The following is a 20,480-nucleotide window of genomic DNA, read 5'->3' on the forward strand; positions in this document are numbered from 1 at the left end:
CCAGATTAGAGTCTGTGAAGTTAGTGCTGGAAGTTTAAATGATATATTTAAAATGTAATCAAAAAAGTAAATATGTCTTGGTAAAAATCAATTGGAATATGCCCTATTCCCAGTTATCAACCTGCTGCCACTTTTACAAAAGTATCATGCTTTGCATTATCATGCAACAAGACTGCAGAACGTCACATCCAATCAAAATGACATTTACCGAAGTCCATTTAAGAATTGACGCAAACTAACAAATCTGTAACATTACTTAGTGAATCATCAATGGTTTCTATTCTGTATTCTTTCATCAGAAATACCTTGAAGACACTTCATGGTATAATCTATATTTCACACACACCCACAGGCTCAAAAGTAGCAGTAGTCCAAGGCATATAGACTACTAAACATCATATATATATATATATATATATATATATATATATATATATATATATATATATATATATATATATATATATATATATATATATATATATATATATATATATATATATATATATATATATATATATATATATATATATATATATATATATATATATATATATATAACTCGGTGAGTATCAATCTGCTATAAGACAGTGCTCTATACCGCAGTGGCAGAGCGCAATAGTTTTGGTAGTACTGGAACTCTTTCTTGGTTGTAACTCGGAGTTTCACGCATAGTGCGATCATCAGACAACGTTGTCTGATGATCGCACAATGCGTGAAACTCCGAGTTACAACCAAGAAAGAGTTCCAGAACTACCAAAACTATATATATATATATATATATATATATATATATATATATATATATATATATATATATAGTTATTATTACGCTCTGCCACTGCGGTATAGAGCACTGTCTTATAGCAGATTGATACTCACCGAGTTATATATATATATATATATATATAAACTACCAAAACCAAATATATAAGGTGGTAGTCTGTTAGACAAAAGGCAACCAATAGAAAGTTATAGCTGAAACAGCTCACTCGGCTAAATCTGACTATCAAGCTATACCGACAAGTCTAATTTGATTGGTGGCAATCACCAACACATTGCCATATATGGCGACTTTAAATTCAAGCCATGCCCAACAAGTCTAATTTGATTGGTTGCAATCACCAACACATTGCCATATATGGTAACTAGGTAAGGGACAATTACACACTGTAACAGAGCTCAATAAGTGAATTTTGTTCATTAAGGGGTGGGGGACTGGCATCAATGTGATTGCTGAACTTCATTTTCGCACTTCTAACCAAATTTAGAAAACTTTCATGCTTTCAATGATACCAGTTTCTGTATTTACTACTGAGATGTTGACATTTAATTCTAATGTGAGATACAGTGGTGAGTTTATGGCAGTATTTCGATGTATTTGCCATCATCTCAGTAAACAGGTTCATAAGGTTTGAACTTCATGTTTTCCATCATGTTTTTTACCTTGCATTGATTGTAGTGATGTAATGCTACAATTTTCATCATGGTTTATATCATACAAAATGTGAACATTCGTTTAAGGGGAGGGGGGGTGGGGGGGGGGTTGTCTTAAATGGACGATGTTCGTTTATTGAGTTTGTGCGACATTGTGTGATCGTGCCTAAATGGGCTTCCATTTAAAGATGGCAGTGTCTATTTGTCATGTGCAAGACTTCTCAAAAGAGGCTGCTATAAAACAGCTTTTCTGATTGGTCAAAAAATTGCAGGCTAATGGATCTTTTTGTGAGGGTGTGCTTTATATAACGTTATGTCTTCAACTTTCCCAGGTTTGGAACACAGATAAAACAGAATGGAGAACCCTTGGTAATAATGGGAACATTAGTACGGTAAAAAGATCTCTTCTGAGTCTAAACCACATGTCTGAGATTTAGCAATACCTAAGTAATGCTCAGATCTGGGCCAAAATAAAATTACACCTGCCAACACATCATAAATTGCATAATTGTAAAACTCTGCACAAATATAACTAACTGTTCCTAAAACTACACCAAGAAAACCAACAAAACTTACATTTATTCCGACAAATTATCATGAATCATCATTCAGCATGTTCTACTCATTCATGCGTCTTTTAGTAGCACTTAAGGAGGTCAGAGGTTAAAGGCCAGAGGTTGAAGGATATGGAGACCTTGATGAGGAGTTGTCACTGTTCCTGAGTTTGCCAGATTTGATAGAAGTTGGGAAATCAATGAGGTTTACAATCACAAGTAAATCTTTCTCTTTCTTCGAGGTCAAAGCTCAAAATCCTCTTTCGCCAAAGACAAATCAATGCCCATTTCAAAGCTGTAAATTGCAAGAATTTTTGAAATCTATGCCCATTTTCTTTTTAAACATGAAATTACTTTCAGGCAGCAAATTTTTACACACCATCATTTTGTAAATCATTTAGTTTTACAATGTTTGTAATGATTACGACACATGGCACACATTTCCAATACATTCTACAGTTTCTTCATTTGCAGAGTAACATCTACCATAACCCTTTATCCCCCCCTATTTACCTGTGGTAGACGCACCCTTACAGAGTAAATATAAGAGGACTGTACCATAAGTACAAGTGGCATGGGGTGGATAGGTTCTTGGAAGGAGAGGAACCCCTCTAAGCTGCTTTGACGCTGCGATATGTTGAGCTGGGTGAGAGTGAATATGTTTAAACAAATCCCCATGCTTCCAAGCCTTGAACCACAAAGTCTTCTTTACAGGACAGACAGCCATTGTCAAATGTGCTACAGGCATGACTGCGGCCATGATAAATATCACCATCCAACCACAGACCAAAGTTACCACTGTCAATTAAAACACAAACCATTAAACTTATGGCATGGAATTGTGAAGGATTACTTTGGACACACATAGAACAGTGTCCACTCCATGTAGATGATACAAATCAGGTTTATGCTAGGGGGTCTAACCCAATGGATAGGCAAAACTATACCCCTGACTCCCTAGCTTTGATACAAATATTTATACATTGTATAGTTTGTCCACAGTTCCACATTTTTGACTGTGGTATACCTTATGGGACATGTGTAGAAGAGTGGTCATTCATTGCAAATAATGCAAATCAGTTTATACTAGAAAGCCTAACTCTATTCCTATCCCCAACATAATAATAGCTATAACTCCCTAGTTTGGATACAAATGTATAGCCACAGTTTTGCATTCTTGTCATGTTACACATCAGGGTTATACTAGGGAGTCAACGCCTGTTCTTAACCTTACACCAACACTAACTCCCTAGCTTGAATACAAATGTGTATTTATTTATTTCAAATTGGTCTACTGTTCTATACTCTTGCCGATTAACACTATTGCAGATTAAACAAAGATGTTGGGAACACAAAAACATGAACACAGGAATCTAGTTAGTCATAATAATTCAGTTGATTTCATAATATGAACAGACAAATTGACATCTGGACAGATGAACACTTTGCCATACTAATAAAAATATATAACTTAACACTACTTACTCTCCACCTCCAATAGCCAAGCTATCAAAGTCTCCTTTGATGAAGAAGTTATTTTCCCCAGTCCATGGATACATTCTGAATTCTGGTACTAACATGTAGACAAATGTCTCCCCTGTACCGTAGAAATGATCACTGACTTTGATAGGAGTTGACAACAATGCCCCAAACATCTGATGAAGAGATACAAATGAATACAGTATATTTATTACATATTTATGTACCAGTGATTATAGCATCTTGCCAATAGGGAACTTGCAAACCTGCCATGGTGAATGTTGCATCATGGGAAAAGTGATAATGAACACATATTGCCTGGCCATGAGGGCTATAGCACCCGTTTATTACACCCGAGGGACTGCGAGTTGCCAGAATCACATGCTATTTCCCAAGGCTGAAGGCCGAGGGAAATAGCATGTGATTCTGGTAACTCACAGTCACGAGGGGGTAATGAACGGGTGCTATAGCCCGAATATAGGCCAGGCAATATGTGTTTTATAATATACCTCATGCTGTGAACTTGCGGTGGCAGACGACATCGTCAGAAGCTGCCATTTTGGCCTGCTGTGAACTCGCGGTGGTCATGTGACCATGTAATAGTTGATGGAACTATTTCCCTAGGGAAATAGTCATTCTATTTTCCTATCACGTGACTGATTCTAGCGAATCATGGCACAGCATTATCACTAGGTATATTATAATAAATACTAATCGAATAGTACTGTAAACAATAATGTTACATTGTTTTTAACCAAAAATAACCAATTCATAGTCATCCTGACATTTGTGGGAGGTTTATTTTATCAGCAACTGAAGATTAGGTATTACGATAACCACAGATAATCCCATAGTCCTTTGTGTGTGAGCATGCTCAGTCTGGATTGCAAGTTCCCTATTACTCTTAACTTTCCCTGTTTGAGACAACCATGTAGAAACTAATATAAAACTACACATTCTACACCTTAAGATGACAAGGTTGCAATATCTTGCTGCATTAGTCTGAATGAAATCAACCAATTAAAACATACATGTACTACAACTAGGCACAGACACGTGTCCGCATGGTGATACATTACTTTATTTCCCTAAGACAAAATGTAGCAAGAAACTATAATCATTCAATCTTGCTATCTTAAAGTGTAGCATGTGTACTTTTTTTTATTGGTTTCTGCATAGTTGTATAATAGAGAGAGTTAGTTGTAATCTGCAATGTACTGCATCAGTGAGTGTGTACACAATGTTGGTTTTTACAATGGTTTTTATCTGTATACAAATATCCATGACAATGTTCCATGTTTATGAAATCAGGTGACCACACAGTTAAATTTTGCTTTTTTGGATATACAACTCGCTAGTTTAATTTAAGTAACAGAAATTCAGGATAAAAGATAAAGTGACTGTTACAGTCATAAACATTTAATTATTGTTAAAACAGTGAGTGAAATGTTTGCTTATTCCAATGTTAGGAGCTACTAAATACTCAACCTCCATGGTCCAAAACACATTCCATTACCATGGTGATACAAACCCCAAAAAGGTCAGATGGAACACAGCATTTGACCCTAGTTTGTAAGACTCACCTGATCATCAGCATCTTTGACAACCAGTAAGACAGGTGATTCATAGCCATCCATACTGCGATACAATGTCTTCAGACTAAAGCCATGTTCATAAGTACTGTAGATAAGAGACCAGCTGTAGCCCTCAACACGTGGTGGTAGGTGTCCCATTAACTGTTAGGGAGAAAATGTAATTATAGATATTAGTAAGACTGTAGAGACCAGCTGTAGCCCTCAACACCTGGTGGTGGGTGAGACAACTGTTGAGCAGAAGAAGAGGATTTTTTCTTCATGGAAAACTAAAAACAACCAAACATTGGTTATGTCTGCCAAGTGTAGATTCATTGTTAGCATTGTCACAGACCAATTTTTACAATGAAATTAAAGATTATTCACTTCTGAATATAGTAATAGACTATTTTTTCTAGAACTTTTTTGGAGCATACAAACACTGAACATCAACTAGATCTATCTAAATCTCTAAATTGTACATGTACATTTTAAAGTGTACACCAAGTTATGACCTTGAGGTCCACTGAAGTCTAATCTACTATACACATCAACTCACCTTACTAATTTGTTCATTGTCCAAGAGGTTGGATTTACCTATTAGTTCTGGTAAGGGTAAATCTTCACCTTCTAATAGCGACAGTCTTCTCTTGGCTTCTTCATATGTCACAATCTACAAACATGTCAATAGACAGTTAAAGTATACAGCACCTACTGGGGATAACTACCATGGTAAATAGCGCCCTCTAGTGGTAACACCAGATAACAAGTCTACGGACTGACAGTGCCTGTCAGAGGTTATCCATGGACATATTTTCAAATAGATAGCTATAGTGGTAACACAATAAAACACATCTGTTGACAGTCATTTGTCAAATATTTGTAGTAAGTGAGAACAAGAACGACTTGAATCAATGTCTAGTACTTCTTACTAGTCTTTAGGTCAGGAAAATGAATGACAAGTGTCCAGCACCTTGTGTATCTTACACTGTCACCTTTTATCACATACTATGCCCATCCATCATACTGACTTTACCAATCCTTGGTCACATGACCTGCTAATGTAAAGTAGGCCCAGCCAATGCGCAGCACTCACCTCCCAATCTTTGGACACAGGACCAGTTATCACATACTACGCGCATCCATCATACTCACTTTACCAATCCTTGGTCACATGACCTGTTACTGTACAGCAGGCCCAGCAAATGCACTCACCTCCCAATCTTTGAACACAGGACCAGTTATCACAAACTAGGCCCATCTATCACACTCACCTCCCAATCTTTGAAAACAGGACCAGTTATCACAGACTAAACCCACCCATCATACCCACTTTACCAATCCTCGGTCACATGACCTGCTATTGTACAGCAGGCCCAGCAAATGCACTCATCTCCCAATCTTTGGACACAGGACCAGTTATCACAGACTAAACCCACCTATCACACTCACCTCCCAATCGTTGGACACAGGACCAGATATCACAAACTAGGCCCATCTATCACACTCACATCCCAATCTTTGAACGCATGACCAGTTATCACAAACTAGGCCCACATATCACACTCACCTCCCAATCTTTGGACACAGGATCATTAAAGAAATCTTCTACAATCTCAAGTGGTGCATCTTCTTCTTCTAGTACAACAAAACCCATCTCTTTAGCATCTGGATTCTCTTTACCATAAATATTAGGTGACCACTGTACAAAGAATGCATACAGATGATCCGCTCTGTGAAGGAAAACCAAATTTATCAAACAATGCACACAATGTATTGCTATGCAAAAGAAAGCAATTCCTGTCACAATGTCATGTTCTCTGCTACACTACACATACAGGTGAGGTACTCCAATATTAAAGGTTGGTATAGTATTTTGAACAATGTTTCCAAACATCTTACCTATCTCTGGCAAAAAGACACTGTTGGGTACTATGAGAGTTGGAGGTTGGAACCCTTTACATGTACACAGGTGAAGTACCGGTAACTATTGCGTTTCTAAACATCTTACCTGTCTCTGGCCATATAAAAAGACACTGTTGGGTACTATGAGAGTTGGAGGTTGGAACCCTTTACATGTACACAGGTGAAGTACCAGTAACCATTGCATTTCTAAACATCTTACCTGTCTCTGAGCATGTAAAAAGACACTGTTGGGTACTATGAGAGTTGGAGGTTGGAACCCTTTACATGTACACAGGTGAAGTACCGGTAACTATTGCGTTTCTAAACATCTTGCCTGTCTCTGAGCATGTAAAAAGACACTGTTGGGTACTATGAGAGTTGGAGGTTGGAACCCTTTACATGTACACAGGTGAAGTACCAGTAACCATTGCGTTTCTAAACATCTTACCTGTCTCTGAGCATGTAAAAAGGCACTGTTGGGTACTATGAGAGTTGGCGGTGGGAGCCTTTTACATAGGTGAAGTAACTACTGTGTTTCCAAACATCTTACCTATCTCTGGGCACAGCAAACCAGTATTCTGGTTTCTTGGTTTTATTGCTATAGGACTCAATAGCACCTGATGTACTGAATGTCTTCTTCATTGGTTTACCAACTTTTAGACATAGATATAATGGTGGCTCATCCATTGGTTTAGGTCTTAGCAGTAACTCTACAACAAAAACAGAATAACATTTCTAGTTATTCTTTGTACTTTTACAGTGTGCTGCAGGTTACCATTCACTGACTCTTTTTGATACAACCACACAGAAAACAATAAGAAACTACACATGCTACACTTTGAGATAGATCCAATTTCTTAGACCCTGAATTAAATAAAGCATTTAAAACAAATGACCATATACACCATTGTCTGAACTCTGATTGGTTTACACTCCACTCATTACAAAATACACAATTGCATCAGTTGCACATTTCAACCTCAAAGCATTAATAAACCATAAAAGTTATGTCCTCTGCACAGAGTTCATTGCAAATGGTCTCCGAGACCAGTAATACCATCTGTAGCTGCCAGTTGGAAACCAGGAATGCAACAATTCAGTTGTGCTAAAAAAAAATAGCATCAATGGAGACAAAATGGCAGCACCATGTTAGAAAGTATCAATACTATTATTTAATTTATCAAATCTTACATCCTTTATTATAAGTTAACTCTCATGGGACACAATATTCTTCTGACTGCTATTACCATTTCTTGAATGAACCCCAATGCATACACGCTATTACGGAACACACCAACACCACACACTAATCTTGTTTTTCAACAAACCAATCACCCATTATTTTTAGAGTGTTACAGTAAGACACAGACAACAAAAAGTCACTCTCATTTACACTGCAACTTTGAAAGCTGACACCAAATGAAGTTCAAAGATACACTATCTTCATATCAAAGAATGATCAGTTGTTACCATGGTTACCACAAGACACAAACACACAATTCATTAACATGTGGTTGACATGCCAGATGTATATACATGTATTTGTATGAGATGACAGGAGTTTGTTATTAGTAAGTTATACTAGTATAGGGTATATGTATGGTAACATAACACTGAGAACTGGACAAGGGAAAATAACAGCAAACCATGAAATTTAACATCTTAGTCGAAAAACTAAAAACACTGCATAACTTGCAGGTACTGATACAGAAAGTTCCAAATAAACATGTTTTAAGAAGAAAAGGGTCACCATAGAGATGTACATAATTTGCATGTAATTGGAGGGGGGGGAGTCATGAAGAACCCCTTGCTTATTGTACATTATAGAAAACAGACATGTACTGACTCCTTCAAATCACTGTATTGCGAGACTGAACAATTCATTGCTGTGGGCACCATCACACTGCTGCTTACAGCAGATGTGATGTAGAGTGCCAATAACAATGACTTTTTCTGTCTATATCATTGCATGTTGCTCATCAAACTGTACATAATTGATGAATACTAAGTTTCAGTATAAAAAACGAACAGCACAATAAAGTCACTATTTAAGTCAAGTGACACAAACTTTTCATCCACTTTTCATTGTTATGACTGGTACGATAAGTAGCAACAAACATGTCATAGTACACACACACATTGATAGACAGGTGTTAGTACATTATTATTGGGTAGGCAGGCACATACAGTTTATGCACTGTACATTTATCATGTGCATTAATAGCTGTCAGGGGCACTAAGGACATAGCACATTCATGTATAACATGACTTCAATACACAGGTGCACTATGACACAATATGCAAATACAGGTGCACTATGACACAATAACATATCGTATATCATAATACAAATATACAGGTGCACTAGGAAACAATATGCAAACATAAAGGTGTACTATGACACAATACGCAAAAATACAAGACAGTGATTGTTTTCAAGATCATGACATTTACCTCGAGACAAAGATTTAGCTGCAAGCAAAGAGTGATAGAAATAAAACCAAGGAAAGTGTTAGAAATCAACAATGCAGAGTGCCTAATGTGAAGTAAAGACTCGAACTTGAAGAACTGTGAACTGGAAAATTACAAGGCTTAGCGTACTTTAATCAGTTTTGCAAACCTTTCATAGCATGTTATTAAAACAGCACCATCTCAGTTTAACATGCACAGCTCCATACACAAATGTTTGTTTTTCCATACTTGTACATTGTAAGTGTATAGAAGTATATGGAGGCAATATTTTAAAATACAGAAATGTTTGTTTTTCCATACTTGTACATTGTAAGTGTATAGAAGTATATGGAGGCAATATTTTGAAGTACAGAAATGTTTGTTTTTTAAATCGATCACTTTGACCAAGTATTTCCATACTTCTTGTAGTAGTACATTGTAAGTGTACAGAAGACAAATGTATAAAGGCAATATTTTGAAGTACAGAAATGTTTTTTTTTTTTTTAAATGATGACTTTCCATACTTGTAGTAGTACATTGTAAGCGTACAGAAGACAAATGTATAAAGGCAATATTTTGAAGTACAGAAATACAGTTAATACTTGCCAACAACTAGACAGACAACTCTTTTAGATTCAGAAGAAAAGATATATGCACTGATATGGATTGTAAATCATGTGACGTAATCAAATTCAATTATTGAGAGAGTGGAACAGTGTGCCCTCTAAGTCACATATGATGCACCACTGATGCACAATTTCTAGTGACGCATCAAAATTTGGTGTTCCCTTATCTCTTACTATGTGGTAATCGGTGTGCCCTCTGAGCCAATTTGATGTACCACTGACACACACAATTTCTAGTGATGTACCAACATTTGGTGTTTCCCTATCTCTTACTATGTGGTGACTCATAAGAAATCCCAGTTTTTCTCATTTTGACTCGCAACAACAAAATTTGGCTATCATTAGAGGACACACAGGAGTGGAAGCAATGCAATGAAACTAACATATGGTAGTCACAACCATAATGTCCATCATAATTTCAGTGAGGACCACATAAAATGATTTTGGCACACAGGTAGTCTACAAGACATTATCTACAATGGGTCATGTATGTGAAGACAAAGCATCACATATCTATTCAAATATTACAATGGATCTCTACAAAGAACAGAGTGTAAATTGCCACCATAGTGCAGTCCAAGCCATTCAATTGTTATTCTTGCAGTGTTAGTAAGCAAATGTATCTACATAAATCAAAAATAAGCTTGCAAGTACTAGTAGTCATGAAGCTGCAGTAACACACATTTTGTAAGATCTTTCCCTGATTGCCAGAGGCTGCAATTACACCAGCACATACATATGCATGAACATGATTTGCATACCAGGTCTGGCCAATCAGCAACATTCCCTTTGCACATGCTCACTACATTAATCTTGAAAAAGAAGGTGATGATTGGCTAATCAGAGTCCATACTCCCTTCCATATTTACCCTAAAAAGGCGTATCAGCACAGGGATTATATTTTGTATTTAAATTTTAAATTATAACACTATATGAAAACACCACCATTCACACACAAGTTTTCATCTTCCACTTTTGATTGAGAACAAATCACTTGTCCTTCTGCACATCTAACTAGTCTCTAGATCTGACAGAATGATCCAAATTTTCACACATGAATTTACATATATTAAACCAAACCTTTTTACACCTCCAGTTAACAGTTATTCTGTCAGAACTAGCACAGACTTGTCTGTGGAACTAGTTAGACACTGAAGGACATGTCAAGTGATTTTTTCAAAACATGTCTGTTTCTCAATCAAAAGTGGAAGAGAACTTGTATTTAAATCTAAGTTGTATGAGTTGACTTTGACATTTCAGACTAGATTTGTTTTCTTTTTTTCCTTTTCGATGTACTTACCTTGGTAATTGGTGTCCCATGAAGCTAGTCTTTCCAGCTGTTTTTTGGTTCGTTCCTTTCTATCATAATCAAATTCACTATCACTTTTCTGTCGATGTCTGGGAGTGATTCGAATCCGTCTGGCACTGGCTTTGATCCTTTCGATTTCCTGTTGAGTTGCACTGGTATCCCGGATAACTTCACTAATGTCTAGAATTGGAGATGTTGGATCCTGATCCTTGGCAAATAATCCAGATGAGAAGTCCACGAAACTTTGAGTGCGGTGTTTCCTTTCATCCTTCTCCTCCAGATCTAAGGGTGTTCCCTCCTCTTTTTGTTCCTCATCACCCAATTTCTCTACCTCCTCAAGTCCTGCTTGATCTTGTTGTTTTCCAACTTGATCACTTAAGTTTTTCTGATTTTTAGTTTCAGTCTCCTCACCTTCACTTACTTTTTCTACATCTCTGTGTTCCAAACTTAAATTGTCATGTTGCTCAGGAGTTGCTGCTGCAGCTGTGTTATCAGTACCTAAGTTTTTTTGTCTATCTCTTTTTGATCTAGTGTCCTCAACTTGTCCTAAATCAACTGCAGTATCCTTCATTTGAAGCTCAGTATCAACTGCAGCATCCTTAACTTGCTGCTCAGAATCCATTGCAGCATCCTTAACTTGCTGCTCAGAATCCATTGCAGCATCCTTAACTTGCTGCTCAGTATCTATATCAGTATCCTTAACTGGTTGTTTTTCTGTGGTCTGATCATCAGAGTCCTCGTTCGATCTCCTCTCTGCATCATCAGAGGCATCGTTTTGGTCACTCTTGGTAAATTCCCCGGCTTGTGTATTCATCTGTCCCGTTTCCGTGACAACATCTGACTGTTCATCATTATTGATTGCATCATTCATCTCTGCTATACCACTTTCCACACTACCTTTTTCAAGCGAACTCGGGTCCTTGTCTCCAGCATCAAGTGTTTCCACTTGATCACTTTCATTGTTCACAATTTGCATGTCTGTTTTAGTATCTGTTTCCTGAATTTCAATGTCCACACACTGTGTTTCTTCTTTACTAGTGTCTGTGTCCTCACCACCTGGCTGAGATATATCCTTACTTGGAGTCTGATCAGCTGTGTCATCACTGTCTCCATTGTGTAACTCTTTCTCAATCTCACTAAGTAAATCCTCCTCTGTTTGCTGTGGTTCTATACCATCAGTGTGACCATTCTCCATAATGGAGTCCTTTGTTGGCTTAGAATCCACTCCACAGGAACATTTATCCACAAATACATCTTGATCCATAGAACTGTTAGCATTGAAGTCATCAGTGTGATCCTGCTCTGCTGGAACCTCTTCTTTGCCATTCTCCTGGGTTGTCCATAATGGTTCAGCTAGAGGTTCTTCTGTTTCCTCTTCTTTCTTTTTCTTCTTGGCAAGAGGACAATTTTCTGCATGGTAAATCTCCCTAAAATTCAACACAAAATAATACATATTACAAATCATCTATGAATTTATTGTTTTTATAATCACTTAAAACTGTGAATCTTTCTTAATCAGAGATGAGATGTTGTGATACATAGTTTTATAATCACTTACGACTGTGAATCTTTCTTAATCATAGGTGAGATGTCATGATACATAGTTTTATTATCACTTACGACTGTGAATCTTTCTTAATCATAGGTGAGATGTTGTGATACATAGTTTTATTATCACTTACGACTGTGAATCTTTCTTAATCATAGGTGAGATGTCATGATACATAGTTTTATTATCACTTACGACTGTGAATCTTTCTTAATCATAGGTGAGATGTTGTGATACATAGTTTTATTATCACTTACGACTGTGAATCTTTCTTAATCATAGGTGAGATGTTGTGATACATAGTTTTATTATCACTTACGACTGTGAATCTTTCTTAATCATAGGTGAGATGTCATGATACATAGTTTTATTATCACTTACGACTGTGAATCTTTCTTAATCATAGGTGAGATGTTGTGATACATAGTTTTATTATCACTTACGACTGTGAATCTTTCTTAATCAGAGATGAGATGTTGTGATACATAGTTTTTATAATCACTTACGACTGTGAATCTTTCTTAATCATAGGTGAGATGTCATGATACATAGTTTTATTATCACTTACGACTGTGAATCTTTCTTAATCATAGATGAGATGTTGTGATACATAGTTTTTATAATCACTTACGACTGTGAATCTTTCTTAATCATAGGTGAGATGTTGTGATACATAGTTTTATTATCACTTACGACTATGAATCTTTCTTAATCATAGGTGAGATGTTGTGATACATAGTTTTTATTATCACTTACGACTGTGAATCTTTCTTAATCATAGGTGAGATGTTGTGATACATAGTTTTATTATCACTTACGACTGTGAATCTTTCTTAATCAGAGATGAGATGTTGTGATACATAGTTTTTATAATCACTTACGACTGTGAATCTTTCTTAATCATAGGTGAGATGTTGTGATACATAGTTTTTATAATCACTTACGACTGTGAATCTTTCTTAATCATAGATGAGATGTCGTGATACATAATTTTATAATCACTTACGACTGTGAATCTTTCTTAATCATAGGTGAGATGTCGTGATACATAGCAGCACTAACAACCATATCCATAGGTGTTATAATACCATACGTATCAGCTCCATTCTCAATAACCAGTGGATCAGACACGTTTGGATCAAACATGATGGCGTTGGGTGTAACCAGTAGTACACCACTTACAACTCCCTGCAAATCAAAGATAATCAAAGATAATCAAAATATAATCAAAGATAATCAAAGATACTGAAAAGATAATCAAAGATAATCAAAATATAATCAAAGATAATCAAAGATAATGAAAAGATAATCAAAGATAATCAAAATATAATCAAAGATAATGAAAAGATAATCAAAAGATAATCAAAATATAATCAAAGATAATCAAAAGATAATGAAAAGATAATTGTCATTGGGTTCTGTCATATACTAGCATACAAATGTACACATAGATACTGGTCTCAGGAGTGTGTACCAGTGTGGGTAATTTGGGGATTTGAACTTCTGTTTGAAGTGCTTTCTGGTTTAATTCAAATGATTCATTCATGAAAGTCTGGCTAAAGACAATACTGCATACACAGGTAAATAGCCCGAGTATGCTACTCAGATCAGTTCACTTTAGTGGCACGATATGATATGATAAGATACGATACGATACAATACGATACGATATGATATGATAATATACAATACGATACGATACGATATGATACGATACAAATCCTACCTGTCCATCTGTTATATATTTCACATTAATCTTCAAAAATTTCTCAAAATATTCTGTTTCAGGAGGGCTTTCGATGGACACTTGTCTCTGCCGTACCACTTTTCCTGGTAGTGGAAAACTTTTCCCTCTTAGTAGCGGTGCTGCGTCTTTCCGTTTATCCATCTTTCTGTCAGTTGAGGAATCTACCACAGTTGGAATGTCTGTAGGTTTCTCTCTCATTGTGACTACAGGGATGTCCCTTGGCCTGTTCAGTATTAGTAACGACAATGGTCCAGTGTCCTACACAGGTAGAAATGAAATAGTTTGTCACATAGAAGATGGAGTCACTGGGAATAACAATCTCTGTGTTTCCATAAACATATTAGTTGAGCAATTTCAAATATGGATAACACAATGTTCACTACAATGTAACTTTGTTCTGAGTTGAGTTTGACAAGAATTGGGGTGTCATGGTATAACTCTACCGGTATCATGAACTGACAGAAGGAAGAGAGGGTGGGGAGTTCAGAATGGTTCATTGTAAAAAATGTATGAAGGTAAGCTTGGCTCTTACTCTGCAAGGACCTGATGGGGGTGCCCTGACACATCGGCCAACCTTTTCATTGGTGAGGGTGGAATGGTACAATGTACATGTATCTTACTGTGTCGCCATGAGTGATAACTTTGTACAGATGCCAGTAAAACAAAGATGGTCACAGCATTTACTGTATCAAACTTTTGAGCAGTAAGGCAAGGTACATGTTAGATGAGGTTGTGCACTGGGAAAAAGTAGTACAATACAATGTATATGTACACTTGTCATGTCTACACAACACAAAGTTAACTTGTTTCTGTGACTTCTGTCATATCTGTAAACTGTCATTCACTTACACTGTTACTTACATCTAAGAATTCTTGTACAGATGATGAGGTGGGACTGAGAGATAGAGGTTGTTCAGCATCAGGATCTGGTACAAACAGCTCCTACAGACACACAGACAGATAGATAGACACACAGACATTATATGGAAGAACTTTCAATAGAATGAGATAGGAATCAAGGTTTAGATTGCACACATAGTGTTTGTGGTATGTAATCAGTTGGTACTACTGTCCGTAATGTGATTAGCCAGAGACTAGCCATTAGTATTTCAATCTAGCAATCAATTTGTTTTGAAAAGTCAGTAAAGAACACAAGATTGGGATGTTGATTAGGATATCTAGATTTGAAAGAAAATGCCAAGTCTCTAGGCTACAGTGTGATGTACTGTTATGTAATGTGATGTACATGTATTGTCTGTGCAATATGATGTACTGTGATGCCAGCACTTACCTGTCCAGGATAAATCATACGACATGCTAGTTTGTTGAGTCTCATCAACTCTGAAGACGTACTAATGTAATGTAATGCAATGCAATGCAATGTAATGTGATGTGATGTACTGTGTACTGTTATACAATAATATGTACTGTGATGCCAGCACTTACCTGTCCAGGATAAATCATACGACATGCTAGTTTGTTGAGTCTCATCAACTCTGAAGGCGTGGTATTGTAATGTAATGCAATGCTGTCAACTGTATCTCTGTTAGAGGCCTGAAAGAAAAAAACAACATACACATCAAGTTTTGGGAAACACATGCACAATAAGAGTTTTTTTCTTATTAGGACAAATTACAATCCTACGGCATATACATTTGTATGTAATAAGTGGTTTAATACATGTACTATTGGACCTGAAATTACTATGTCTGATGGCATCACACTTTCTTTCCAATATGTTCTCACTCAAGGTTTTAATATATGAACATAATAATAATAATAATAATAATAATAATAATAATAATAATAATAATAATAATAATAATAATAATAATAATAATAATAATTTATTCTCAAATTAATGATAATAATACATAGCAGTTTTTTATATACATTGTACTGTAGAGAAAAAGACTGAAAAATAGTTGGTCAAGCAACTAATCGAGTTCAGCCTCGTTACAATATTTATATTATTTTTTTACAAAATCAGTTATTTGACGTGTTCCTATTTTAAACGCAGTTCATGAAAAACACACTGAGTAAGAAAAATGAATTCATAGGTGGACATTGAAAGGACACCTCAAAAAGCATGCTAGCAAGTTGACTTTTTGAGGTAGTAAATTAAAGTCTTCCCATAGGCCAAAAAAAAAAGAATTGTGTTTGGTCAGGACAGTTTGTCTAAAATGGTCGACAACACAATTTCTTTTTTTTCTCAACAAACCTGTCACTGAGTCTAGTATTTATAGCAGCTACTGTTCTTTTTATTTAGTACTTTAGAGAAAAAAGTGTGTATGTGGGGCAGATGTTATTTGCTTGTTCATAATTGGCTCTGCAGTTGTCTTCACTGAAGTAGGGAGGGTTATTTTTGTGTTTCCCCACGGATCTGTAGACTGCATGGGCTGGACACACACACACACACACACACACACACACACACACACACACACACACACACACACACACACACACACACACACACACACACACACACACACACACACACACACACACACACACACACACACACACACACACACACACACACACACACACACACACACAAAAGGCCAACATTTAAGTGATGTGCACACAGACCAGAAACAATTCTTTTTTTTGGCTTTACAGTTTATTTTTATTCATTGCAATATTAACCACAAAGTGGGCCTCTAGAAGCATGACCATGACCTTATTAGTATCTGAGGTGAAGACTGTGTACATACACTTTCACTTAACATGTCACTATGTAACACCATCAAATCCTTCAACATGATACTCATCTACATGTATAGCACTCCATCAGTTCACTATTTCCCCACAAGTCATTTATCAAAGACTTAGCTTGGCGTCCACACACTTCAGACTTTTAGGGCAAACACCTGAATTGTCGTGAAAGTGACATGTATTGCTAGACAAGAGTGTATAAAACTGACTTGAGTGCCATATGCTGTGATATCACTTCAGAGATGGTTTCCCAATAGTAATGGATAAATGAAATTAAATTGGTAGATTACAATCACACCAGTGTACATTTGATCAGATAAATCATTGATTCAGACTACACTGAATTCCAGAGCAATACATTTTTTTTTTTTCAAAATTACCTTTTTTATTTTAATCTCAACACCCCCACACTAGTTTAACATTCATTGTGTGGAGCCACTATCCCTGTTTTATTTCAATCTCGATGCCCCCCCCCCCCACACACACAAGTTTAATATTCGTTGTGTGGAGCCACTATCCCTGTTTTATTTCAATCTCGATGCCCCCCCCCCCCCCCCCCCACAAGTTTAACATTCATTGTGTGGAGCCACTATAACTGTTTTATTTTAATCTCAATGCCCCCCCCCCCCCCCACACACACACAAGTTTAACATTCATTGTGTGGAGCCACTATCCCTGTTTTAATATTTAATGTAAGAGATTTTGCAACTCAAATATAAAGTTACATGACCATAGGTTTTCCCTGGTTAGTGATTTCATCCACACCGTCTAACATTAGGGTATAATAACTTGCACTAAACTGCAGTATACAATATACAATATAGCTCTTGTCTAAATTCTAGGTTTTTATAAACACAGATGGCACTCCATTTATCACAAACCTATTGAATTATATTCATAAGATACGGTATATTACAAAAATCAGTGCAAAAATCATAATCTTTCTGAAAATTGTACAAATCATTTCCATTAAAGAGTTTTATTTTTGTGTACATTCGTACTAATTTTATGATTTGCATATCTCATTTTAACACAGTTTAATGACACACTTTTGTGGTTTCTACTGTATATATTATAAATGTGCATTCTAGAATTTTGTAGATTGTTATTTGAATTTAAAATATTAATCATAAATATACTAAATATTTCACTTTTCTGTAGACTTTAGTAGTATTTTATGTAGGAGACCATATCACCATAATTTCTGTTACGAGAGATAATTAAAGGAAGTTTGGGAAAAAATAAAGATTTCCTGTATTGTGACAGGTGGAGATGGCATATTGAAACCTGCCTGATTTATAAGGTTCTGACTGTACTAAAAACACTTATTTTGAAAGCAAACATTTACCTTACACTTTTGCCTAGTCTACAAAAGATGTGGCTAGCTGTACAAGCAGGTGAATGTATAGAAGTGGCTCAATCATGAAAATATGGAATTTGTTTTTCATATTTCATTACTTTGTTTAATATTCCCTCCACATTCAGTCTTTTTGTTTGATTCACCTAGTATTGTGTTTCTACCATTACAAATACTGAACACAGTCACAATGAATTACAATATTTTCAATATAAAATGTACCAAAGCACATTTGTAAAGTGATTTGTGTAAATAATGAACAGCTGTTACACAAACAAGGCTTGCACGTTTCACAAAATTGCATGGCCTGACAAACAACTAAGTGTTTCAAATAATCCTTTTTAGGGCTAACATATATGTATATCTGTACACAAAACAAACTCTCTCAGACTGGATGTGAGTGAGGTAAATAAATGTGTGTACATATTTTGAGGTGAGTGGGGGTATATTGTACATAAATGTGCATACACATTTTGATGTAAGGTACATAGTAAATAAATCTGTGTATATATTTTGAGATGAGTGGCGTACATAGTAAATAAATCTGTGTACATGTGTGGTAAATAGTAAAATAAATGTGTGTACATATTTTGAGATGAGTGGAGTACATAGTAAATAAATCTGTGTACATGTGTGGTAAATAGTAAATAAATATGTGTACATGTGGGGTAATTACTAATTAGTAAATAAATGTGTGAACATATTTTGAGGTGAGTGGGGTACATAGTACATACATGTGTTTACATATTTTGAGGTTCGAGGTGAGTGGGGTACATAGTACATAAATATGTGTACATATTTTGAGGTGGAGTACATAGTACATAAATATGTGTACATATTTTGAGGTGAGTGGAGTACATAGTACATAAATATGTGTACATATTTTGAGGTGAGTGGAGTACATAGTACATAAATATGTGTACATATTTTGAGGTGGAGTACATAGTACATAAATATGGGTACATATTTTGAGGTGAGTGGAGTACATAGTACATAAATATGTGTACATATTTTCAGGTGAGTGGAGTACATAGTACATAAATATGTGTACATATTTTCAGGTGAGTGGGGTACATAGTACATAAATCTGTGTACATATTTTCAGGTGAGTGGGGTACATAGTACATAAATCTGTGTACATATTTTCAGGTGAGTGGGGTACATAGTACATAAATCTGTGTACATATTTTCAGGTGAGTGGGGTACATAGTACATAAATCTGTGTACATATTTTCAGGTGAGTGGGGTACATAGTACATAAATCTGTGTACATATTTTCAGGTGAGTGAGGTACATAGTACATAAATCTGTGTACATATTTTCAGGTGAGTGGGGTACATAGTATATAAATCTGTGTACATATTCTGAGAGTGAGGTACATAGATGTGTGTACATATTTTGAGGTGAGTGAGGTACATAGTACATAAATATGTGTACATATTTTGAGCTGAGTGGGGTACATAGTACATAAATGTGTGTACATATTTTGAGCTGAGTGGGGTACATAGTACATAAATGTGTGTACATATTTTGAGGTGAGTGGAGTACATAGTACATACAATGTAAATGTGCATACATATTTTGAAGTGAGGTACATAGCACATAAATCTGTGTACATATTTTGAGATGAGTGGGGTACATAGCCTATGTATTTATCCGTGTACATTTATACAAAACACACAGTAAGACAGGTAAACTTACGATATATGATAGAGTACCATTTGGTTGAGTGAATCCCCTGGCTCCTTTCCGTTTAGATTTGCCATTGTCTGTA

The 20,480-nt window shown here is 35.9% G+C and overlaps 1 protein-coding gene across 4 annotated transcripts in view; it reads right to left on the minus strand.

Annotated features, from left to right (window-relative positions):
- Positions 1-884: 884 nt before the first annotated feature.
- LOC144444183 (oxidation resistance protein 1-like) overlaps positions 885-20,480 on the minus strand; it is a 57,019-nt gene continuing 37,423 nt past the window's right edge. For 3 of the 4 annotated variants that reach the window (XM_078133597.1, XM_078133598.1, XM_078133599.1), the window contains exons 3-14: positions 20,408-20,475; positions 16,075-16,182; positions 15,490-15,570; positions 14,608-14,886; positions 13,888-14,069; positions 11,324-12,759; positions 7,497-7,656; positions 6,612-6,774; positions 5,601-5,714; positions 5,054-5,206; positions 3,477-3,646; positions 885-2,789 (exon numbers count right to left, since the gene is read on the minus strand). In XM_078133597.1, the coding sequence (XP_077989723.1) occupies positions 2,654-2,789; positions 3,477-3,646; positions 5,054-5,206; positions 5,601-5,714; positions 6,612-6,774; positions 7,497-7,656; positions 11,324-12,759; positions 13,888-14,069; positions 14,608-14,886; positions 15,490-15,570; positions 16,075-16,182; positions 20,408-20,475 (3,050 nt within the window). In that variant the 3' untranslated portion in view covers positions 885-2,653. Of the gene's footprint in view, positions 2,790-3,476; positions 3,647-5,053; positions 5,207-5,600; positions 5,715-6,611; positions 6,775-7,496; positions 7,657-11,323; positions 12,760-13,887; positions 14,070-14,607; positions 14,887-15,489; positions 15,571-15,919; positions 15,945-16,074; positions 16,183-20,407; positions 20,476-20,480 lie in introns of those variants that run through there. The other variant, XM_078133600.1, reaches the window with a different exon arrangement.

The sequence above is a fragment of the Glandiceps talaboti genome, chromosome 13 (assembly GCF_964340395.1).
Source record: "Glandiceps talaboti chromosome 13, keGlaTala1.1, whole genome shotgun sequence".
NCBI lineage: Eukaryota > Metazoa > Hemichordata > Enteropneusta > Spengelidae > Glandiceps > Glandiceps talaboti.